Raw genomic sequence first — 25,089 nt, 5'->3', positions numbered from 1 at the left:
TTTTTTTTAATTTTATTTTAGAAGATGTTGGGGGTAGGATTTTATTAATTAATTAATTAATTTTTGCTGTGTTGGGTCTTCGTTTCTGTGCGAGGGCTTTCTCTAGTTGGGGCAAGCGGGGGCCACTCTTCATCGCGGTGCGCGGGCCTCTCACTGTCGCGGCCTCTCTTGTTGCGGAGCACAGGCTCCAGACGCGCAGGCTCAGTTGTTGTGGCTCACGGGCCTAGTTGCTCCGCGGCATGTGGGATCCTCCCAGACCAGGGCTCGAACCCGTGTCCCCTGCATTAGCAGGCGGATTCTCAACCACTGCGCCACCAGGGAAGCCCTAAATCAAGATTTAACTACTAACATACTTAAGAGCAAGCACTAGACATGGGTTTTTTCACTCTCTTATGCTGATGGATAGCACCCTTTGAATAAGAAAGGCCGTTATTCAAAAAGCAGCTGTCCCTCCAGTGTCCCTTCTTGGCTTGGGCCAACCATTTCCATTCACTTTCCCGGATGGCTGCCAGCTCTGTAAATACGTCACATCCCATCAGAGTTGACCACATGGAGCTTTCCTGTTTAGGAAGAACAAAAGGAGGGCTCCCATCTGCCCACCCTGTAGCTTACGAGTCTTATACCAAGACTAACCCAGGATAAGAAAGAGACTCGAGACTAGGGAGCAGGTAAGCAATACTCCAAGAATTTAAGTCACACACTGCTTTTGTCTGCCGTTAGCGTCAAGATTCAGCCACATCGAAGAACACCAGAGAAGTTGCAGGCTCCCCTGGGAGACAGGTGTGCGGCGCACCAGCCCTGAGCCACCTGCTCCGCGGTCGGGAACCACGGGGCGAGCCTGGCATGGCGCTCTCCTTGGCGGGGCCCAGCCCCCGGCGGGCCGGGCAGCGGAAACCAAGGCCAGAGATACCTGTTTCCACGGGGACGCTGCTGACCCCGCTCAGGTGGGCGGTCGGTTGGCCACGCGGGCGCTCGCCCGGGGCCAGGATGCCCTCCACGTTGCTGACTTTACAGCCGATCCCGCAGCCGGGCACCGCCTGGAAGTCCGTGCAGTATCCCAAGGTCTCTGTGCCAAGTTCCTGGGAAGGAAAGTGGGGGAGAGGAAGCAGAAAACAGAGGTGAGTCGAGAGGGAGTCAGGACAGAGGTGGGGGTGAGGCGGGGCGCGGGGAGCAGCAGACACCAGAAATTTAGAGGGAAGGGAGGGACGGGAGGAGAACTTCTGGGGAAGGTGGAGAGATCGATGCTTAAGTCAGCAACTCTTTCTCTCTTATATGACACAGTCATTTAAAACAGCCTCAACTCTCTCCTAGAGTTTGGATGCCTGGGGAGAGTGGACAGGTTGCAGTCCAGAAAGGAGAAAGGCAATTCACATCAAACACCCCAAATTAAGGGCTGGGGTCGGGGTGGGGGGTGGCGGGGATGAAGGTGCCAAAGGGACGAAAGATTTTCTTTTTATGTTGCAAATAATTTCGTAAAAACGATGGAATAGGTAAGTGGTAGCAAACTATTTTAAGGCCATCAAGAGATAATTGCCCACGGCCAGACCCTAGCGGAGAGGGCCGACGTGGCAGGGGAAAGGGAAAGGCTGGGTTTATTTGGGTAACAGAACCCAAAGGAAGGGTGCCTGGGGGTGAGCAGAATTCTTTCTGAAACATCAGAAGGATGAGAGGGGAAATAGCTGCACCCTACACAAAGGACACGACACGAAAATGAGATTTCTGAAAGATTCCCTGTCCGGGAAGAGTTGTCAACTTTTCCCCAAGGCATCCACGTCACCTTCTACATTTACCGATAACTGTACTGTTCAGACAGTTTACATGTTTTCAGGGCAGTGTTCTGGCACATCCTGCTGCATCCACGCGCAGACTGAAAACAGAGAAAGCTAACTAGGCCCTCTCATCTGCAGAGGTCAGGGGATGAAGGCTCCCCACTAACTGTGCCAACAACCCACAGTCCTCTGGTCACTTCTGCTGCTTCCTCTCCGTCTCAGGAGTCCCCAGTGGAATGGATTTCTCCCGACCTGGCCCCAAGACCCCCTTCGTTTTTGTATCCCTTTGCACGAAGCGCTCGTGAGGGACTGACTACGCCTGTCTTCCCCCACCCGACCATCAACTCCCAGCAGGCAGAGCTCGCGTCTTATGAAGTCTCACTCCCCTGAGCCCGGGATGCTCAGGAAATGCCCAGTGAATGGCCATTAGCTCATTAACACTGAACTGCTTTGTGACATCTGGAAATGTGACAATGGACCTGCCGCTGTGCGCTGCATCCCCACCTGCTCCAGGGGGCCTGCTCAGCAGTTTCCAGACCACAGGAGCCAAGGCCTCCGTGGAGGCAGCTGACGTGGGGGCCAGGGGCATCGAGGAGGAAAGGCGTGTGAGGAGGAAGGAGCTCGGAGTCTTCCGGCTCAGCTGGGGAGAGCGGGGGAGCCGGGGCAGCGAGGGCCCGGCAACGCCCAGTCCACCTACCTGTTTACAGTATCTGGTGACTGCCACGCCCAGGGGGTGCTCACTGCTGGCCTCCGCAGTCCCCACCACAGCAAGCACCTTCCGGAGGGGCAGCGTGGCCGCGTCCACGAGCAGGAGGGCCCGCATGACTTCGGGGACCCCGTAGGTGATGGTGCCAGTTTTGTCAAACATCACAGTCTTTATCTGCCCCAAAAAAACCACATCTCAGGGACCAAAACACAGACGGAAGGGACTCTCAGAGTCCTCACAATCTCGAGGCAGAACTTCCCTCAACCCAGCCCAAGCAGGTCACAGTACACTCCTTCATGACCCGCTACAGAATCCTTGCCGTCCATCCCAAGGTTCGACCACTGCCGATGCCAAAGCATCGTTTCCCTCTCTGCCCAGTTAAAAAAAAAAAATCCGCGCTCCGGCTTAACCTTGACCAGGTTGAGGCAGAAGCTCTCACTCTGATGTAACAAGGAGGCATCACCGTGCAGTAACACCGTGCGGCCCCCTCCTCGCGTCGGGTCAGGAGCGTGACCCTGGGGGGGGGGGGGGGGGTCTGCCCATCTCCCGGTCCACCGCTATCTGCCGGGTCAACCACTGTTTTCTCCGGCCTGCATCAGTGCAAAAGCCTACGGAGAAGAGTGTTCTCGAATTCCAAGTTCACAAAAGGGAGGGAGTGTTCCTTGGCCGTAATAGCAAGTAACCACAGAGCTCGTCTGGGGACCCGTCCCCCTTGGTCAGCGGCAGCTTGGCACTGGTCCCCACGGGTCTGCGCTCAGCCAGTCGGGGGCAGCCACACCCGGCGCCTGAGCTTGCGTGGCCGGAGCCCGCCAGTTCCCTCGCTCCACGCTTCCCCGGACCCGGTACAAGGTCAGCCCTTGTTGTGTTCAGACTGCGTGCCGCAGGCTCGGTTCTCTCTCATCTAGCAAACAACAGCTCCACTTCTTGTTTCTGACTGAGTGGGGCCTCTTCACCCCTATTCACCGGCCTTCCTCTGACGATCCTGGCCGGCTTCCGGTCCTGGCCGGCTTCCGGTCCAGCCCGGCTTCCGGTCCAGCCCGCGCTCCGCCACCAGGACGATCGGATCTTCGCAGCGTGCGATTCAGCCCCGCAGGCGCTTCGCCCCCGCCCCTGCGCCCGTGTGTCCCTGCTGCTCTTGGTTAAGCTCTGGACCTGGACCGGATAACCCTCCAAAAAAAGCCCTTCAAGGCCCCTCTCTCCCCTCCTTCCTCCCTCAGTACCCTCATCTCCTGTCAGTTCCTCTCTCTTTCTGGTCCTCTTCTGGTTACGGAGAAAATTAACAGTGGAGTGACTCCAACGTGCCAGGCACGGGGCAAGATGCCGGGGACACAATGGCGGGGACGTGTTCACGGTCTCCAGTCCTACGGAGTCTGGGACCGGGCGGCACGGCCCCCCCAGGTCCTTTCCACGTGCTGGTCCCACGGCCGGGACACCCTTCCCAACCTCTTTTGTGAGCTGACAGGTCTCAGACCTCCCCTGAGCACCTGCGCCAGCGTCCACCCCGTCCAGCACACACAGCTCTACGGTTAGGCCCCTGAGGAACTGTCCTCATGGCACCTCACACTCTCCATGGCGCCTGCTGCTTCCCTGCTCCACGTCTGTCTTTCCTGCTGGACTGTAAGGTCCTTGGGAGCCGGGGCCCGGCACAGGACCCACACAGAGTCAACGCTCAACAGATACCGAAGAAATAAAGGGAGGGTGCAAGGTTGGGGACTGCTGGGCTGAACGGAGATTCTCCATAGACACTGCTGCCTGCTTCTGCACCCAAGGTCCCAGGACCCCCTCCCCGATCACGCAGAGACAGCGCAGCTACTTTCCCCGGAGCCCGACCACCTGGCTGTGAGCCCGGCGCTGCACATCTTAGCTGCAGGCCTTTGGCAAGCCACCCAGCCCCCACCTGCTGCACTTCCCTCACCTGTAAAATGCAAACAACCAGCCCCCAACTCAGGGTTGTCGATGAGATTAAATTAATATTTATACAGCATTTAGGTCTCTGACCGTGAGATGCTGCCGGGGTTTTACTTAATTAGCAGTGCTACCCTCAGTCCTCTTTCAGGTTTTTCTCTGAATATGACATTTAAACAGGTACTATTTTCACTAGGACTCTCTAAGTCAAAAAAAAAAAAAAAAAAAAAAATCACGCAGCATACAGCTACAAAATCACCCCAGCCAAGATCTCGAAGGAAGCAGGGGCCAACCTTGTGGGCCATCTCCAGAGGCTTGCCTCCCTTGATGAGGATGCCGTTCTGGGCGGCCACCCCCGTGCCCACCATGATGGCCGTGGGCGTGGCCAGGCCCAGAGAGCAGGGGCAGGCAATGCACAGCACCGTGATGGACGTCTGGAATGCAAACCGGAGGACCACCTCTGCCTGGGAGATACGCTTGCTGGACGTCTGACGAGAGCAAAGAGACAGAGGCAGGGTGAGAGTTAGATGGGGCATCACACAGAATTCTGATCACATGAGAACATTCCACTCTGTAGTGGCCTATATGGGACTAGTATCTAAAAAAGAGTGGATATATGTAACTGATTCACTTTGCTGTACAGCAGAAAATGACACAACCATGTAAATCAACTCTACTCCAATAAAAATTAATTAAAAAAAGAACATTCCAGCACAGGTGGGGGACCTGAACTGGCGTGATGAGCTGGGCTCCAGGACACACGGTGTATCCCGCTCTGCTTTGCTGGTATCTCATGGTTCACTTTACTGCTCCATATCCTACTGTTCCAACCTGATCCTACAGGCTTTCCTCAGGGAAAGGCATTATGAGAGGAGAGAGGCACCTAAAAATCCCTGATAGGGGAAGAGCACAGGCTCTAGAATTGGACCGCGTAGATCTATATCCTGGCTCTGACACTCTGTGTCTTAGCTTCCTCACATACAATATGGAGGTAATAATACCCAGCTCACAGGTTTTTGTAAGGATTAAGTGAGGTAACATACACACAAATACATACAAACATAAATATACATAGTACAACACCTGACGTAGGAGAGAGGATTCTGAGAAATTATATTATAGCTGTTACATTATCATTATTATTTTTATTATTATGAAAGCTTTATAAAAACCATAGCTCTCCAAGGAAACAACTCTAAGGTAATAATCATGTGGGAAAAGATACAAGGATATTTCTCACAGTGCTTTTTCATAAAGGGAAAAAACTAGAAACAACCAATGGGGGATTGGTTAATTAAACTGCAGGTATGGCGTGCATAACGGAATATTATGCAGATGTTAAAATGATGATGTACACATATTGACATGGAAAGATATCAGTAGCATTGCTGAATTTAAAAAAACAAGCATAAAATGGCATGTGTTGTGATTTAATTAGTGCAAAATTATCTGCCTATATCTCTAGATAGCCTTTCAACAATACTGGAAAGATGTTCACCCAAGTACAGAAAAGTGCATATAGGGGTGGGATTTGGAGCCATCTTTAGTTTCTTCTATTTTTCACCACTGTTTCCTTTATAAAAATCCAAAACCAAAAAAATACAGGTCTCCTTCCCAGTTACCTGGTGACACATACTGGTATGATTATTTGAATTCTAACATCTTGCATTATCTTGGTTTACCTTTCAAAATGGCTAGTATCTCTGGAGAACAATTGAGAGAAGCTGTATTTACTTAATTACAGTAAAATGCATGTTTTCTAAATCGAGGATATAGACCACAATCTCTTTAGATCCATCTACCCTCTATTCTTTGACTTTGAAAGGCAGATTCTAAAATAAGCTACATTATTAAGGGTCATTCAATTTTCACAGAAACAGTTTGATTTCGGTAGAAGGACATGCTGTTTTGTTTTGTTTTGTTTTGTTTTTTAACCTCCAGAAATTCTTGTCAAAATCACACCTGGCATTCTGAGAGGAGTGGGGTAGACTTCTAGAGGTTGACACGAACCCTGTCCCTACAGGTGATCTGTACAGAGTAGTGACAACAATGTCTTAAAGGAACATGCAGTACCTCTTTTGTCAGCATCCTCCCTGATATTGCAGATAAAAACAAAAGAAGCGAAAGTAAGATGGAAAGGTAGGGAACAGCAGGAAGCCACATATTCCAACTTGTTTAGGGCTGAGTTTCCCATAGCCACATGCCAATGAGCTGCTCTCCCACAAAAGCCAAAATTTTTGGCGGTCAGGTGCCCTAATAGCCACCGGCAAATTCTAGGAATACAGTCATAGGCTACTCTTAAAACACTGAAATCTCCCTAGACGTCAGAAAGTGTTTCACTTGGACATTTTAAGATAGGGAATTTGAGGGAGGAAAATCATATCTAAGTGAATGACAAGTACACCAAGAATATATGATATGCCTTTAACTACAGATAAAAAATTTTTTAAAAAGGAAAATATTATCCATTCTGTATTTCCAGTTTCTTATTTTATGGCTCTAAGGTAAAATACGTATTAGACTGGGCTAAGTATGAGATATTTTTTAAAAATAAGGTAAAACATTGTTCTACTCACTGGGCAGTTATCAAATACTACTCCAGGGGCTTCCCTGGTGGCGCAGTGGTTGAGAGTCCGCCTGCCGATGCAGGGGACACGGGTTCGTGCCCCGGTCCGGGAAGATCCCACGTGCCGCGGAGCGGCTGGGCCCGTGAGCCATGGCCGCTGAGCCTGCGCGTCCGGAGCCTGTGCTCCGCAAGGGAGAGGCCACAACAGTGAGGCCCGCGTACCACACAAATACTACTCCAAGTGGGCCATTAGCTTTTTATGTCTATCCAGGTTTCTCCAACTCAGCACTATTGACGTTTGGGGCCAGATAATTCTTTGTTGTGGGGACCTGTCCTGTGTGTTGCAGGATGTTTAGCAGCATCCCTGGCTCCTATCATACATACTAGAGGCCAAGCAGCACCCCTCCTCAGCCACGACAACCAAAAGCATCTCCAGACATCACCAAATCAAAACCACTCCCAGTTGCGAATCACTGATGTATGTAAGTTCTTATTGCTGAAGCAGAAAAGTTTCGTATTTTTTTTTGAATTTTGATAAGACTGTATTTCCTAAGATAGTATTCTTCGTCCACTTTTTAAACTCAAAAATATATATTCCATTGCTTCATATATAATGTTTAATAAGTAATTATTAAAAAGCTACTAGTGTTACTTGGGAAGCTGCAAGGTTAGATGGTCTATATGGAGGTAGCCAGCAAAAAAATCTATTTTTCTTAAAACTGGTTAAATAATATTATCATGCTATTGTGACTGACGTGACCTATCTTCTGTGATGTGTGCCTCATAACCTCAAAAATGGCCAACAGTGCAAAATGTTAATGCTTTAAGCATTACACCTGAGAGCCAGTGGTGTTTGAAATGATCTAACAAGAAAGCACAAAGCATCTTTAGTAAAAACCTGCAGGAGTTGCATAGTTGCATAGCCCGGATTGTCCTACCCTGGCTGAGGTTTTGCTGCCAACAAGTGAAGCAAGCAAATAAGATGTAATGGGTAAATAAAGCCCAATGAATCTCAGACATGAAAAAATAGGATTAATGGCAATCGATTATTTAAAACCCAACAAGCACACTGCCCACAGCATTCAACTTACAGGGAAGTATTTCTGAACAACCCCAAAATCGATAAAGCCGATTACAATCCATACCACCAACGTCAAAGTTGAAATGATGATGATAAATGGGACAAAATATCCACTAAACCGGTCAGCCAGTTGCTGAATGGGTGCCTATGGAAATAAAACACGAAAACCACGGGAAATTACAATCTCCAAAGAAATAAACTGCCACAAGCATGGACAAGGACTGGGATTCCTAGCTCCCTCATTAACTACATTTATTAGTCAATCTCTCTACTCAGTAAAAATCTGCCTGATTCTATGGGACTCTTGGAATAATTTCTAAAGAGAGGAAGCTGAAGTTATATTGCTTTCAAAATTCCTTCATGGGACTTCCCCGGTGGCGCAGCGGTTAAGAACCCACCTGCCAATACAGGGGACACGAGTTCGAGCCCTGGTCCGGGAAGATCCCACACGCCGCGGAGCAACTAAGCCCGTGCGCCACAACTACTGAGCCTGCACTCTGGAGCCCGCGAGGCACAACTACTGAAGCCCATGCGCATGGAGCCCGTGCTCCGCAACAAGAGACGCCACTGCAGTGAGAAGCCCACGCGCCACAACAAAGAGTAGCCCCCGCTCGCCGCAACTAGAGAAAGCCCACGTGCAGCAACGAAGACCCAACACAGCCAAAAATAAATAAATTAATTTTTTAAATAAATAAATAAAATAAAAAATAAAATCCCTTCATTACCTTGGACATCTGAGCCTCTTCTACCAGCTTCACAATCTGAGCCAAGGTGGTGTCGTTGCCCACGTGGGTGGCAGTGATGAGCACGGAGCCGTGGGCGTTCATGGACCCGGCGATCACCGTGCTGCCGGGCTTCTTCGTGACGGGCATGGCCTCTCCTAGAGGTGGAGAGGAAACCAACGCCGCGCGCTGAGCCCCGTCGGCCTCCCTGGGGCCTGGCCAGGGTGCTGACACCCACCCAGGGGGACGGAGTCCTCACCTGTGATGAGGGACTCGTCGGCCATGGTGCTGCCTTCCAGGACTTTCCCGTCCACTGGGAACTTGCCCCCGGGGACGACCTTGATGATGTCGCCACGCTGCACCAGCTCCATGGGCACCTGCTCCTCTCTGCAACAGACGCCACTCAGGTTACGCTCGGGGGCCACGCACGGGAGCTCACCCTCCTGGCCTGTCGCCCAGGTCGGCTTCTAGACAAACCGCCTGCTTTACACTGAGCGCCAGTAACCACTTTTTCCGCCGTTTACAGACTGAGTCAAAACTGTGCAGCTGCTAAGTACCAGGCACTGTCCTAGTTCCTGGGAAGGCAGCTGTGAGCAGGACAGCCAAGTTGCAACGCTCGTGAGGATAATTCTGTGGAGCAAACAGACAACAAGCAAGAGAGTCCCAGGTCTTAAATAAGTGCCGTGCTGACAATGATGTGACTGGAGGGCTTCCTTCGGTGGTGGAGGAGGAGGAGAGAAGTGGGAAGACCTCACGCGAAGATGACACTTGAGCCGGACGACAAGAGGGCCCTGAAAGAAAACTCAAGGGAGAGAAAAGAGCTAATGCAAAGGCCCTGAGGCGGGGTGGAGGGGGCCTCTGATAAATAGGAAGCCAGCAAGCAGGGCTGGAGGGACACGAGTGAAGCAGGTAGAACCGGACCATGTAGGGTCTTGCAGGGCACAGTGCGGGCTTCGGGTGTTAAGGTTTTCAGTGGGAAAGTGACATAAGCCGCTTCGCGTTTTCAAGTCAGCTCTCTGGCTGCTGCATGAGCGTGGGCTGTAGGGGCAACAGTAGAAGCTGACAGAAGGGTTAGGCCGTGGCAACAGTGGCCTGGGCTGGAGACGGAGGGAAGAGATGCCCGGGAACTTTGGGGGGCATGATGTGTCAGCAAGACGTGTGTATGCGCTGAGAGCATAAGAGAAGCAAGCATGAGCTCTTCGTTTCAGTTTGAGCAACTGGGTGGATGAGAAGTTGTTTAATGAGATGGAGACGCCTATGTAGAAGCGGCCACGGGAGGGAGAGGGAAGAGACGGAGAAGAGATGAAGATCTCTGTTCTCACATGTCGGGTCCGAGATGCCTACTTGACTTCCACGTAGACATGTCAAGTCGGGAGAGCAGGGAGCTGAAAACTGGATTCGGGCTGAGACTAGAGGTCAAAAGGGGAAGCTGTCACAATACAGATGGTATCTAAAGCCTGAAATGGTACGAGCTTCCTGAGGAGTGTGCCTGGAAGAGAGACCTGGGCCCTGGGACACGCGCATGTCGGGAGGCTGGGCAGGCGGAAGGGCCAGCGAGGGATGGGGGCGGAAAGAGAGAGAGCGGGGCCTTCAGGAGGGAACACCCATCCCACCGCATCGCATACGGGGAGGTCATTACCTAGACACAGATACGTGTAAAACTCATTGCGCCGTACGCTTGGGATTCGTGTACTCCAGTGAAGTACACGAGGCCCGTTATCTCTTAAAAAACAAACCAAAAAAAGGCGTTTTTTTTTTTTTTTTTTTTTTTTGCGGTACGTGGGCCTCTCACTGCTGGGGCCTCTCCCGTTGCGGAGCGCAGGCTCCGGACACGCAGGCTCAGCGGCCATGGCTCACGGGCTCAGCCGCTCCGCGGCACGTGGGATCTTCCCGGACCGGGGCACGAACCCGCGTCCCCTGCATCGGCAGGTGGATTCTCAACCACTGCGCCACCAGGGAAGCCCCCAAAAAGGCGTATTTTAAAGGGACAGAAAGGGGGTAGATGCTGGTGAGAGGCTGCAATGAGGATTAAATAAGAGCAATGGTTGATTTGGTTCATGGAAACGAAGTGATGTCTTTGGCAAAAGGGATCTCAGAAACTGGTGGAGGGACAAGTTTGGCTGGAACGGGCTGAGGAGAGGCTGGGAGGTGAGGAAACAAGAAAGCAGCTGAAGACAACGTTCAAAAGAAGTTCTGCTGTGTGAAAGAGAAGAGAAAAACGGGAGTAGAAGAGCGTGTGCATTAAGACAGGAAATTGTGAGTTGTGAGTATGTGTGAACTGTCTGCTGGGGAGAACGGTCCCACAGAGAGCGAGAGAGACAGATGGGGGGACAGGAGGGGACGACAGGAATAGAGTCATCCAGAGAGCGAGGACGGCTTTGGCAGCATCTCGCTGAAAGCGTCACAGGGACCAAATTTACTTAACTGTATATGTAACATTGGCTCAGGAACCAATGGTGAGAAAGTCAGAAAAGCAGGGGCGTCGAACAAGCAGGGCTCTGAGGTTATTTTATGCCTTCCTTTCATTCTCCAAAGCCTACGTTTAAACTATCACAGAGAGAGGGTACAAAAAGCCACCTTATTTGAGAAGGAAAACCAGACACGCATTGAGTGCAGGTGCTGTGCTCGATATTGACATGAATCCTCCCCAAACCACCTGAGGTAGGTGACAGTCACCCCTATTTGTTCCCAGGTTGAGCTGAGATGCTGCCTGTGGGCACCGAGGGCAGGGCCCGCTGCACAGTCGGTGCCGGTGACTTTGACCATCACCTGACAGGCGTGTCCACTGTTGACTGGCCTCCACGTACCAGCCACTGTGCTGGGCTGGGGTTACACACAGGACAAAACTCTCAGGTCTATGACCTAGTCACTAAAGTCAAGCTGGTTTATTTAAGCTCAGTAATGGCCACAATAAAAGAAAGGGAGCACGGAAAAGGAGAGACCTTTAAATGGGAAGCGGGCAGCAGCCTGAGTCTTGAGTGCTGGGAACAGATGTGTAAATCTGTTTGGTGGCTGGGGGGACAGTAAATACAGAGAAGGGGAGAATCTCGACAACCGAGAATATCCTCTGCTTCTTATCTTTTTTTCGGTATGCTGGCCTCACACTGTTGTGGCCTCTCCCGTTGCAGAGCACAGGCTCTGCAAGCACAGGCTCAGTGGCCATGGCTCACGGGCCCAGCTGCTCCGTGGCATGTGGGATCTTCCTGGACCGGGGCACGAACCCGTGTCCCCTGCATCGGCAGGCGGATTCTCAACCACTGCGCCACCAGGGAAGCCCCTCTGCTTCTTTTTAAAGTCTCCCAGAGATGGAGACGCCCAGGCTCCAAAACTGCCCTCTGAGGCCCGTCTGCACAGCCTGGCGTTTACCGTCCGCAGAGGTCTCCGCGGCAAGAGGAGCCTGTGTCAGAGAAGGGGCAGCTGCTCCTGTAGAAAGGAGGTGACGGCGGGGCTGTGGGCAGAGCCTCCTCTCCCATAACCTCGCTCTTAAGCTTTAAAATGTTTGCTTAAAAATCGTGATTCTTGGGCTTCCCGGGTGGCGCAGTGGTTGAGAATCCGCCTGCCAATGCAGGGGACGTGGGTTCGTGCCCCGGAGCAGCTGGGCCCGTGAGCCGTGGCCGCTGAGCCTGCGCGTCAGGAGCCTGCGCTCCGCGATAGGAGAGGCCACAGCAGAGAGAGGCCCGCGTACCGCAAAAAAAAAAAAAAAAAAAAAAAAAAAATCATGATTCTTGCCTCAAATGTCCACTGGGTGTCTTTCTAAGCAATCGTGAGTGAGGCTCATCTCTGCTTCATCTAACTTTTTTTTTTTTTCTTTTTTGGCACGCGGGCTCAGCAGTTGTGGCTCATGAACTTAGTTGCACCACGGCATGTGGAATCTTCCCGGACCAGGGCTCGAACCCATGTCCCCTGCACTGGCAGGCGGATTCTTAACCACTGAGCCACCAGGGAAGTCCCTTCATCTAACTTTGAATTTCCCCTTTGATCTGCATTAACCATATCTTTCTTACTCTGAACGGCTGAGTTGATGGGGAACAGCTCTCTAGGGGGGCAGGCGGCTCCTTCTGGTGAATTCCCAGTCGCATTTCTGCTTCAGAAGCTCATGTCCCCCAAACGCCAAGCTGTGGGAATACAGTTTTTTCCGAGCATTTCTTCAGCTCTGGGGGTTTCTGCCAGCAGCCTGCTCACCTCACCTGTCCGCTCTTCTCTACTCCCCTGCCTCATCTAACACAAAGCAAAAAGACGAAGAAAAAACTTACAAGAGAAGGGCCACTGGGCTACGTGAAATGTATAATTCCGTTTTCCTAATTATAAGAAACAGAGCACTTCAACGTGGGCGACTGGGGACCCGCTGTGCAGGCCTCACAGTGTCAAGCACACGCACGTGCGTGATGCGTTCCTTTAACATCTGACAGTCACTTCATGCATTCAACTAGCGAGGATCTGAGCACCTGCTATGCAGTCCCAGGACAACTGGAGGCACCAAGTGCTCCAGGCCCCCGAGGACAAGGCAGTCTGGCCAGGGGACAAGGGGTCAGACGAAGGGGAAGGAAGAAAGGCGTCGGTTGGAGGGCGGGGGGTGGGGGTGGGCGAGTGCAGGGACGCCTCCTCCTGGGACCCTTCAGGGGGGTGGCCGGGAGGAGACGGAGGGACGTCAGGACCAGAGGCTGAGCCCAGGAGGCACAGGCACAGATGCCAGGTCTCACGTGTGCATCTAGGGATGCGGACTTTATCCTAAACCTCTGGAGGACTGGTAGCTACAGAGTATCAGGTCTGTGCCTCCAAGAGCTGGGTGGTTTGCATGTGGAAAGCGTCAGGAAGGAGACAGGGCTGGAGCAGGAGGCCAGGGAGGGGCTGTTGCGGGGCTTTAGGGGAGAGAGCCCGGTGGCCTGAACGAGCACGGTAGCGGTGGGAGGGGCAGCGGCCAGGGCCACCAGAGCTTGTGGAGCCGGAATCAGGAGGACGGAGACCAGCTGTGTGGACGAAGGAAGGGAAGGGGTCGCAGGGGACGCCCACTGAGATCTGACGTGGGTTTGAGAATGAAGACACGGGGTCGGGGGACACAAAGACAACAGGGCCAACGCTGAAACCCCGACTATCACCCACATTTAAGGAACGAGGGGGCGCGAAGAGAGTGCAACAGAGGGAAAGACGCAAGCAGCAGCTAGGGAAGAAATCACCACTGATCATCTACGCAGATGCTCCTGTCACCCGAGACTCCGCGCGGAGAGGAAGGACACATGCCCCTAGCAGAGGGACAGAGGAAGGGACGGGCTGAGTCCCTCTGAAAGGAGCCAGCTGAGGTGCGAAGCCCCGGTGGCCTGCAGGAGGCGCCGCAGACCTGTCCACGCCGGCAGAGGCCCGGGCCCTGCAGGAGGCTGCCTGGGGCCCCTGGCACAGCAACACGCCACGTTACAGGAGGCGAGAGGGCGGCCCTGGCCCTGGCAGGGCAGGTGTGACCACGGCCCGAGCACCTCGTCAGGAAGGTGGGCTAGGAGTGACCACCCCCGTCTGTCTGGCGGGACACGAACTGCAAAACACGGGAAGGAGCCCAGCTCCAAGCACGTGGCCTGTCTCAGGCAAAGCCAGAAAGAACTCTGGTCTTCTGGCTCCTAGCTTAAAAAGTGGCACCACCACACGTGATGGCAGAAGCCAGGCACACAGTGTGGAAAAGAACCGGGAGACGCCAGGTGTGGCCCCGCCCTCCTTCGGCATCGCGGCCGGCCGGCCTGGGCCTTCTGGCAGAGACGCACACCTCCTTGTACTCAAATCAGTGGAGCTGCCCGGGCGCTGGCGTCCTGCCGTCACAGGCCCTTCCAAATGGAAGGCAGAAAGTAAACGCAGCTGTTCACGGCTCGATTCCCAATCTGAGCGTCTGCACAGCTCAGACGCTCTCATGTCATTGATTTACGAGAAAAAAGGCAGCCAAGGTACACAACCGTGCAGAGCCACCGAAGCAGTCACAAGCCAGCCGCACTGTCCACGGGCTCCTCCCGGCCAGGAGACAGGTCAGCGGGAGGCTGAGAGCAGGAGACTGTGTCTCCAGGGGCCCAGCCCCCTCTCTGCTGCTCACCTGCCACGGACTCTGGACAAGGTACTTGCCTCCTGAGCTGTAGGCTGGCCCCCTCACGAGGAAGCCGTCTGGGTTACATTCGATTATCTGTGCGCAGCGCTGGGTAGCATACGTCGCGCGCGGCAAACTCTCCAATCTCAGCCGTCACCACCATAATTCTGATTATTACTTAAAAACCAGTGTGCAGGCAAAAGCCGGTGCTGCTGTGGTGCTTGGTCAGCCTGAGCCTCGGAAACTTGCAATCCTCACGTCTCACTCACTGGCCCACGGGCTCAACAGAGGTTCGCCCAGCGGCCCTCGGGAAGGAAGGGACCCGCCTTGGCCTCAGGGGCCCGTCTCTCGGAGACACAGCTAGGAAACCAGCAAGAGTGTGATGGACCAGCAGGTGCACAGTAGGAGGGGCACCGATGGTTGCTTCAGCAGTGGGAGAGTTTGGAGTAAGTCATACTGGATGGTCAGAATCAGCAGAGACGGGGGCCCTGGAGATGGTAAGCATTCGACGGAGGATGGCTCTCAGCAGAGACCCCGGCGGGGGGGATGCCTCTTCTTCCACCGGTACGGCGGGGAAAGGCAGCTTTGCAGGCCGAGTGACAGGGAACTGATGGGTCTCCCGTCACAGTTTCTATTTTCAAGTCAGAAGTGAGATCACAGGCTGAAGGGGAAGGTGGTGGGGCCAGAGAGGTTTCAGGAATGCAAGGGAGGCCTAGAAATAACCATTGCCTAGAAGAGGAAAATGAGGCTGACCGGGGAAATACAGAAGCCTTAATTTGTAAAAATGCCCACATTAGTACCTATGCTTTAAGAGTCAGTTTATGTCAGTGTAAAGAACACGGGCTCTGCAACCAGCAGCGTAGGTTCTGTCCTAATTCCACTACTTAATACCTGTGTGACCCTGGGCCAGTTGCCTAGCCTCTCGGAACCTCAGTCTCTGCCATCTGTACAATAAGGGTAGTAAGAGTCCCTTCCTCATAAAGCTTTTTTTTGGGATAGATTAAATGCAAACAGGTTAGTATCGCATGTGGCAAATAGTAAATGCTATATAAGTCCCAGCAATAACGACAGTGAGCGTCATTGTTTTTAATGTCTGCCAACCTGATAAAGAAGAAAAATCGTTCTCCCATGTTTACTCTTTGGCAAGTTGAACCCCTATCTCTCAGCCTGTCCAAATCCTCCAGATCCTGTGGGCGAGAGACAGCTCATACAACGTGTTCTGTGGAGCTCTGCCTGACCACCACTAGCCTTCCTCTCCCAAGTTCCAGAAATACGGCCTGTACCTCTCACTCGTCATCTAGCAAACATACACCCCCTTGAACCCTTGCTTATCTTTTAGTATATAAAGGCCTCGTTTACTTAACCAGACTGAGACGGGGCATCTTACTGTTCCGTCCTTGCCGGCCCTCACCAGGTCTAGTGTCATGTCCTACACACGATGGGTGTGTGATGGGTAGCACACAGGCTGATCTACATCGATCAAGGACGTGTGACAAAGACGACCCACCTGATGATTAAGTTGTCCTCCCCAAGGGTCACGACGGTGGCTTCCATGGCTTGTAGAGACATGAGTTTGGCGAGGGCTTCTGAAGTTTTGCTCTTAAGAAGTAACCAGAACGTAAAATGAGAGCGATACTAAGCTGGCCTGTTGCAAACCCGGGCCATCAAATCACAAGGCTGGTGTTAGAGAAAACCCTGCACGGAAAGGCTGCCTCGGTAACGCGGCCCCTCCGCACGCCTACGGGCCCTCCCGGGGTGACTGCCACTTGCTGCCCACCAACACGCAGCCGGGCCGCCGCCGCGCCGCGCGCGCGCGCAGTGCAGCTGAGCTCTGTGAACTACATTTCAGGTGGAAGAAACAATGCCAGTTTGCCCACGGACTGCTGTCCTTTAGGTTCCATTTCATTTCTTTTAGGACCCGAGTCCCACTCTCTTATATCAGGATACGTGGAAATCTGGGAACAATGCAGGGTGCTAAAAATGGCACGGCCCTACGGTGGAAATGTGGGTTTCTAGACTAGGAAGCTACACACTCAGTTATGTACCAGGAGGTGGTGTGAGCTCTGACCCGAAATCCAGGGTTCCTTCCACCGCACGATGCATCTGAACAAAGGTTTTAATAATTAACCAGATTAGCTGGGATTTCAGAAGCAGCAACGGGTTGGGAGATTAGCGGTCAGAACACCTAATTATACGTAGGTTTCACGTTTCTTTAAGCCCTGCCCTAGATTGTGTAGGACTGGTCATTCTAAACATGGTGCTCAGACACATGAAGGTTTGTGTTACTGAGGAAACAGTTCTTCCTTTAACCTGAGGCTGCAGTTACCTTTGCCACGTGTTCCAGCCACCTGCCCAGGGCAATGAACACGAAGAGCATGGGGGGGGTGTCAAAGAAGGTCACCGGGCTCCTCTCCGCCTTCTCGGCGACGGCCACCATCAGGATGACGAGGGAGTAGACGTAGGCGATGCTCGTGGCCAGCACGATGAGCACGTCCATGCTGGCCGCCCTGTGTCTCAGAGATTTGTAGGCCTGAACGTAGAAGTACCAGCCCCCGAGGAACTGAAAGGGGGTGAGGGAGAGTGACCTTTGTGAAAAGGCCCCTCGAGACTGTGAGTACCCTGGGGTCCCCCTCGACGCTGACATTACTTTCTCCTCCATAAGTGACGTGTACGAAATGTACTTCCTGATTCAGAGGACTTCTGGTCACGGGACTGGCTGATCCAGGGAGACCTTTAAGACCCAGAGCCCTGGACAACCTAGCTGTGCATCAGTAGGAGAAAGCTCAAGATGGTCAAAGAAATCACGGTGCGCTCGTACCGTGGACAGTGCTACGCGGGCCCTGAGACAACGTGCTAGACCCCTAACCGCTGGTGTGAGACATGTACACAGCACACGGTTAAGAGAAAAAGCCAGTTATAATTATATCAGTGTATCTAGTGTTACCCTATTTCGGCCAAAAAAAAAGCGCCTGCGTCTATAGTATGTGAACATGTACACACACATACATACGCACGTAAATATGTGGTTTTTTTTCTAAGCAGATGAAGATCTGGAAAAACCAAAGGAGCCTATAAACATTTGCCCCCAGATAGCCCTAATTAATATTAATTAATTCTAATATTCTAATATTAAGTCAGGAGTTTCATCTTCTATTCCAAAATAAATGGAGGGCACACTTCCCACTAGAAATACAGCTAGCTCCTTAATGTGGCCCCAGGACAGAAGTAACACGAAACCTGCCCCTCTTAAATTATGATTCCTCAGGACCCCATTTCAGTCATTCAAGACGAGACGTGTAAGAGAGCAGCACGAGCTCCGGGGTGGTCTGGCTGCTGCTTCTAACATCGAATTCGGCTGAACAATAAGCAAACAAGATACAGTGGATCCCCAAGCCTCGCCGCAGGGGGGGCTGCTCTTCCAGGGGGAGTCTGGTCATCTGTGGAACTGCCCGTGAAACCGTGCTCTCTGGTATGCCCCACGTTAGAGGACGCCCCCCAGCTGGTCGTAAGACAGAAGAAAGCAGCAGCCGGCTGGGTGGTGGGGAAGTGGTAACGAAGCTGCCCTCGGGGCACTCACTCTGAGGGGCTGTGCTGGCCCAAGCGGACGGAGCGCCTGCTGGCCACACGCAGGCACGCTGGGCAGGTGTGCCCCCCCCCCCCCGATACGCACCTGGACAAAGGTACACAAGATAAAGAAGATGAGGTTCAGGAGGGACAGTCCTGGGATGACGTTGTGGTCCAGGAGCATAGACTCGTGGGGCTCATGGCTGGGTATCAGCATATAGATCATTAAACCCATGACGGGGATACCAAACACCAGGCTGCACAGGAAAGACTTCTTCCACCTGGAAGGAAGCACAGCAACACCCACGTATCAGGTACCACCTGTCACCTGGCTTCTGGCCCCGCCCCCTCCCGAGGACTTGGTTTGAGACTTGTCTCTGCCACATGTCTGGGACAGACCTGCAAGGGCTAAAGCGAAAGCAAGGCTCTCTCCCTACGTTGGCCATCTGAGGGGACACGAAAGGTCTAAACTTCACTGCAGGGATGCGCCAGAGACGGTTAGACACAGCCCCTGCCTGCCCGTGGCCCACATGGCACCTCCACTCTACAGGTGAGGCAACCGAGGTCCAGAAGCTGACAATTCAGCCCCAAAGAGGTTGACCATCCTCTCAGCCTATAGCTGCTACCGCTCTTTTTTCAAACCGCAATCGTTTATAGACTCCCAAGAAAAAAAGAGATAAAAGGAACATTTCATTAGTATAAACTTACACATTCAACTGTTCAACTATTACTTAAAATAGAGTCAGTGTGAACAGTGCAGCTGCCTTGATGAAGTTTGAAATCGGGGTCACAGGTGACAGCCATGGTCTCACATCAGCCTCACCATCCACAAAATTCCAACCAAGCGCTCTTGGAAGCTCTAGGAGGCACAGCCTCAACGCCGATCTGAAGACCACGGGCCTGCGAGATCGGAGTCTTACAATCCCAGGCCCCCGCCTCCAAGCCCCGAAAAGACCTCGCTTCCTACCCCACTCCTCTCAGCCCGACAAACTTCCACCCATTCTTTGAGGCTCAGACTGTGTGTCCCCTGCTTGTTAGCTTCCCAGACTCCCCAGATCCCACCTGCATCATTGCTCACCCACTCTTCCCAGCCCAACCAAGGGCCCCTCTAAGGTCGGGGTGACACCCTATTCACCCCTAGCACCCGCACAGTGCCCTGCATACAACGGTGGGCTTGTGTTTGTTGAATGAATGAGTGAACATCTGCAACAGTGAACGAGCTCAGGTCTCCTGCTTCCCGAGCCATTTTCTTTCCACTTGGCCGTGATTCCTGTCCTCGGATCCTAGATCTCGACCCACTCCAGTAAAGTCTTGAAATACTATAAAAGAACAAACCCACTCTTCCCTTCCTTCCAACGTAAGTGCTGGCCAATCTGTTAGCGACCAGCCAGAGGTAACTATTTAAATTAAAATTAGTTAAAATGAAGTGAGATTAAAAATTCACTTCCTGAGTCACACTGGCTGCATTTCATACTGGGCAGTGCAGATATAGAGCATTTCTGTCACAGCAGAAGGTACCGTGGAACAGCATTGTTTTAGAGGATTAACATTACAAGGGTAGAGGCGACTAATTCAGCAGAAGGCGCCGTGGAAGGTGGAGGTAGCAGGAACGAGGTAGAGGCAGGCCAGGGGAGAGGCAGCCCTTAGAGCTACAGTTTATCGTCTGTGTTCTACCTACTGCTTTATTTCCACCTTGTGGTCCAAGTGATGAGCGTTGGGGTTCCTCTGGGCCAGGGAGACATGAAAGCCGATTTCCTTGTTATTAAAAAGAGGAAACGAGAAAGAAGGCACTTGGTTAAAACAGGCATCGGTAGAAACCATTTTACATATTTGGAAATAAGAAAGTTAATCTAAAACTGTCTCAGAGGACTGTATTGGTTTTTCCGCTCATGACTTCTGTCCCCACGTCACTGTACAGATCCCATCGGGAGGTTCCACGGCGACTCCCGCCCCTTCTGTTGGCAAAGGCAGCAGGTGCCGGGAGGTGACTTAGCACAACCTGAGCTGATCGACACTGAGTTATAAACTCGGGATTTGTGAGTTACAGACTCCCCAGTATCAAGTGGTCGGGAGTATCGCTCTCTGTAGGAGGAAACTGAAGGTCAGAGATTAAACTCCCGTCTAAAGCTACAGCATCATCGGAAGCGCTGAATCCAGATGCAGGTCCCCTGGCTCCAGCCCAGGCCTCTCCCAACGAGCAGACCTTGGCTCCGGCAGTATCTGTGGTTTTCTCAGGGATTATCTCAAGCAATTCTTTCGCCATTTTGCTCCTCCACCCTCTCTATCTTATTTGATCTGGTCGCTAAATCTTTGATTCCCTGTATAAAATTAGACAGGAAAGGTTGTCAGGAAATGTCCTCTCAGCACAATGTCAAGAGGGACCCCGGGACTCTGATGTTGGGATTTTACACAAAAATTAAGTGTTATGTTGGAAGAAAGAGCATGTAAGGCCATCTAAAGACAAATCCTTTGCAACTAATACCAGCCTAATTACATCAGGAAAAGATGCCCCAGAGATGCAGGAACGGGGGCCAGACATTGGCAATATGCCTCAAGTAGGAACAAGGAGGGGGCTGCAGCGGGCTGGGCAGCTGGGTGGAGGCCAACAAGGATTAGTGCATCAGCTGACTTCTCTCCCTCATTAATGCCTTATCACTACTGCTCTGTAAGACCCGCAGAAACTGGATGCCCACTGAGCTTGGAACTAGGAGATCTGGGTTGGAGTACCAGCTCTGCAACCTTTAGCTGGGTACCAGGGGTCAAAGTCTCCTAACCTCTCCTCATGTGAAAAAGAAGCTGCATTGTCTGCCTCTAAGGTTGAGGCACTGTATCAACAGCAGTAGCAGTATTTGCACCTCAAAGAGTTCTGCATGGCCAGACAACAGACAGCATCCCTCTTAACACACACACACGAAAATTTAAAACAACTTGAAGCCTGCTATAAGATGTTTCATTTCACAAGGAATTTCATAAGCAGTACTTCCTGCTAAACTTCACCATTAGCTGTTATGAGTTCATCTTGTTCGGTTTTGACCATCTTGACCCATTCAGATCACCACTAATGCTCATCCTCTCCTGGTGTGATATGATACAGACCTGAGAGAGGACACAGAATGTCTGTGGACAAAGTGAGGGAACGATGGGGGTGGGAGTACAGAAAACTACTGTGATTGATTTTCCAAAGGAGAAATGACCAACCTCTCCAGCCGTAAAGGAGGCCTAGTACAGCGGTCAAACGCAGTGTAATTCGTCCCAAAACCAACATTCCTGTGGTCTGTAGATACGTGGCACAGATGTAAATATTACTTTAAGAAGTTACAATTAGGCGATTTGGGGGGGGGGGGGGGCCACGCCGCACGGCTTGTGGGATCTTAGTTCCCCAATCAGGGATCGAACCCAGGCCCTCGGCAGTGAAAGTGAAGAGTCCTAACCGCTGGACAGCCAGGGAAATTCCCACAATCAGGCAATTTAATACCATGTGCCAGGAATCTTGGCAATACTGCTGTTTCTCAGGGAATATCTGAAATTAAAACGATAATAATGTCTTTTTCTTACCCTTTCACTGATTTCCACTCCCCCCCTCAGAATATCTGATATTTACTAAACGCTCACAAGTTGAGTCACCTTATTTCCATGGGAAAACTTGAAGGATTTTAGATTAGGTGATTTTTTTTTTTTTTTTTTTTTGCTTAGCTATATTTAGCTCCTTTTTCTATGATGATTATAAATCACTGTTTTTTAAAAAGGTGGGTACATTATTTTTTTGATAAATGATTTACCTCGATAATTTTGACAATATCCCGCGGACCGATAATTTCAGGGTCAAACTTCACGTGGGCTTTGTTGGTGGCAAGAGCCACAGAGGCGTAGGTGACGCCGTTCGTCCTTGTGAGTTTGGACTCGATGTTGTGAACACAGGAAGCGCAGGCCATCCCCGTGATCTGTGGCAAAGGATGACAAGGATCCCACTCACCCAGGGTCCAGAGGATCCCATCAGAGGCACACAGGCAGCTGGGTGAACAGGCAGCCACAAGTGTGTCCTCCTTCCCAAGACGCTGGACTCACAACCCCCAGGGACAAGATTTTCACCCCGACGTTCCCCCAGGAGCCTCGGGGATACAGACAGTGGTTCTTCCTCAACTCAGGTACAGGAGACCAATCACTAAGCAGATGGCGAGGACCGAGGCCCGACTCCCAGCTCTGCTAACGACGGGCTTTCACGGCACTCTACGCCCTGTGTTGGTGATGCATTTCTGCCACCCCGTGCTCTGTGCAATGAGAAAGCAGTTCCAAGTGAGCCAGCCACCCCTGTGCTATGCATTAGGCAAGCCGGACAACTCACTCTTCTGAATCAGTGGTCAGCACTTCCCAGAACACAAATTAAATACGGACATACAATGCCTGAGCATGTGGCGACACTACAACTATAGGACACTGTAAGAAGAAAAAAAAAAAAAAACATTGTTCAAAAAAATGTTTTCACCTTCCCCACTGACAGCCTTGCTCTAGATTTCCACACCGTAGTGTGAGCAGAGATGTGTACCTCGGGCCCTGGAGGTCTGACCCGGCGAGAGCCACGCTGTGCACCTCTGCCCACACCGGGGCCCAGCCAGAGCAAAGGGTTTGCTCTGCAAAGAACACCACTTCTCAGGAGCTCAGAGCGCCACTTGTGTCCGCAGTACTTTGTCTTCAAACATTTACTTACCTACCGCTAATGGCAGTGACTAAACACAGCCAGGAAGTAAGACCCTTTCGCTCCGCTAAACAGCATCACTGAATTCCTTGCGGATTCCTTCTAAGTCTCCCTCTATTTGCACAAAAAGAGCTTTGCGCAGAAGTGCTTGTGAACACAGCATATTCGAAATGCTAGAGCCATCTCCTGTCCTCGATGATTTGTAGACTAGCGCAGCTGGCAACCGTGGGCAGACAGGAAACAATACCAGCGCCTCGACCCTGCGCTCCCCGGCAGCCCTGGAAACAGCACCACCCCCGGCGTTCACCCCGGACTGAGCGCCTGGGGACACGCTGGTCACCAAGTACCTTGTAGACACGCCTATGCCTACAAGGTGGCCCCCGCTGCCTCCCTCACTCCCATCCCGCCCCGGGGCCTCGAGACGCCTCTGGCATCCCAGCTTCCTCCTGGCCTCACGGGGACGTGTTCCTGTTTGACTCCCTCGAGCCACAAGCTCAGGACAGCCGCCATCTCCAATTCCTCTTCCTCCAACGCCATTGCCTCCTCCTCCCGATACCCTGATGCGCCTGGCGGGACCTGGCAGGATGTGCGCCTGTGACTTTCTGACATAGTGGACGTTCCTTCACGAAACGAGCAGGTCCCTGTCACTGGCTTCAAAGGAAAACCCAAGAGCAACGGACAGCATACATGCAAGAAGGAGGACTGTCCCGACCACAGCCCTGTCTGCCGTCAGAAGGCCTCCACGGGCTGTCTCAGGCCTGCACCCCCTGGCCCCCGCTCCAGCCCAGCCACCGCGCTTACAATCAGCTCGAGGTCGCCGTCTGAGCCCGCGTAGTCCTCCATCACCTCTGCCTCGAAGCCCAGGTCCTGGATGAGCTGCGCTATCTCCAGGGGCTGGATAACTTCCGGGTTATACTTCACTTCTGCCTTTCCAGCCATCAACGCAACCAGCACAGAGAGAATCCCTGAAACCAGCAGGGCACAGCTGGAACACTCCAGGCAAGGCCTCTGGGATGACATGTTCAACATAAGCTAACAAAGAAAAAACTCTGCCCCAGAAGCTTCTAGAACAGTGGTTCTCACACTTGCCTGTGCATTAGGATCACCTGGGGTGGGGCAGGGGGGAGGGCTTTTAACAGTCACCCGACCGGTGATTAACTCTTAACCCAGACCAATTAAATCAGAATCTCTCAGGGTGGATACCAGGCATCTTTTTTCCCTTTTTAAAGCTCCCCAGGTGATTCTAATGTACAGCCAAGCGTGACAGCCACTGTTCTAGATGCTCCTCACACTTTATTAGGCATATGACTCACCTGAGGACCTGGTTAAAGCAAAGACGCTGGTTCAGTGGGTCTGGTAGTGGGGGAGGTTCTGCAGGCCTGCCCCGCTCCCAGGCACAGCCCATGCCGCTGGCTTGGCGGGCGCTGCTCTGAGGCAGGCTCTGGGGGACACAGGTGAGGGCACATACCTCAAAGCAAGGGACAGAGTCTGCAGCAGACAACTGCTGTCACGTAACGGATGTACTTTTGTCTCCACTTCCAGCCACAGGAGAAAAAAATACTTTTCAAAAGTGGTTTTCCTGGGCTTCCCTGGTGGTGCAGTGGTTGAGAGTCCGCCTGCCGATGCAGGGGACGCGGGTTCATGCCCCGGTCTGGGAAGATCCCACATGCCGCGGAGCGGCTGGGCCCGTGAGCCACGGCCGCTGAGCCTGCGCGTCCGGAGCCTGTGCTCCGCAGCGGGAGAGGCCACAACAGTGAGAGGCCCGCGTACCGCAAAAAAAAAAAAAAAAAAGTGGTTTTCCTTACTCTTTTTCAGTTTTTAATCACTTTCAGGAATGAAAAAGAAATCCTGTGGACTATCTTGCTACCACTGTTGTTTAGTTTAAGGGGGAAAGAAAGGCTCATTCACATAAATGAAAGGAATGATGTGCTTTAGAGAGAATGTCATAAGGGATAAATAGGAGGGATTCAGGTCGGGAAGAGAATCGTGGGCCCCGAGAGACACAGGTTAGCTTCTGAGCCGCCA

The 25,089-nt window shown here is 52.2% G+C and overlaps 1 protein-coding gene across 1 annotated transcript in view; it reads right to left on the bottom strand.

Moving 5' to 3' along the window:
- ATP7B (ATPase copper transporting beta) overlaps positions 1–25,089 on the bottom strand; it is a 50,736-nt gene that overhangs the window by 6,448 nt on the left and 19,199 nt on the right. Inside the window, 12 exon segments of the mRNA XM_059041618.2 lie at positions 911–1,079; positions 2,467–2,649; positions 4,674–4,868; positions 8,038–8,172; positions 8,753–8,907; positions 9,009–9,136; positions 16,315–16,406; positions 17,134–17,367; positions 18,478–18,652; positions 20,050–20,126; positions 22,151–22,312; positions 23,866–24,029. Coding sequence (XP_058897601.2) covers positions 911–1,079; positions 2,467–2,649; positions 4,674–4,868; positions 8,038–8,172; positions 8,753–8,907; positions 9,009–9,136; positions 16,315–16,406; positions 17,134–17,367; positions 18,478–18,652; positions 20,050–20,126; positions 22,151–22,312; positions 23,866–24,029 — 1,869 coding nt within the window.

This window comes from Kogia breviceps, chromosome 16 (assembly GCF_026419965.1).
Source record: "Kogia breviceps isolate mKogBre1 chromosome 16, mKogBre1 haplotype 1, whole genome shotgun sequence".
NCBI lineage: Eukaryota > Metazoa > Chordata > Mammalia > Artiodactyla > Physeteridae > Kogia > Kogia breviceps.
The sequence above is the reverse complement of the archived record's forward strand: the minus strand, read 5'-3'. Positions and strand labels throughout refer to the sequence as shown.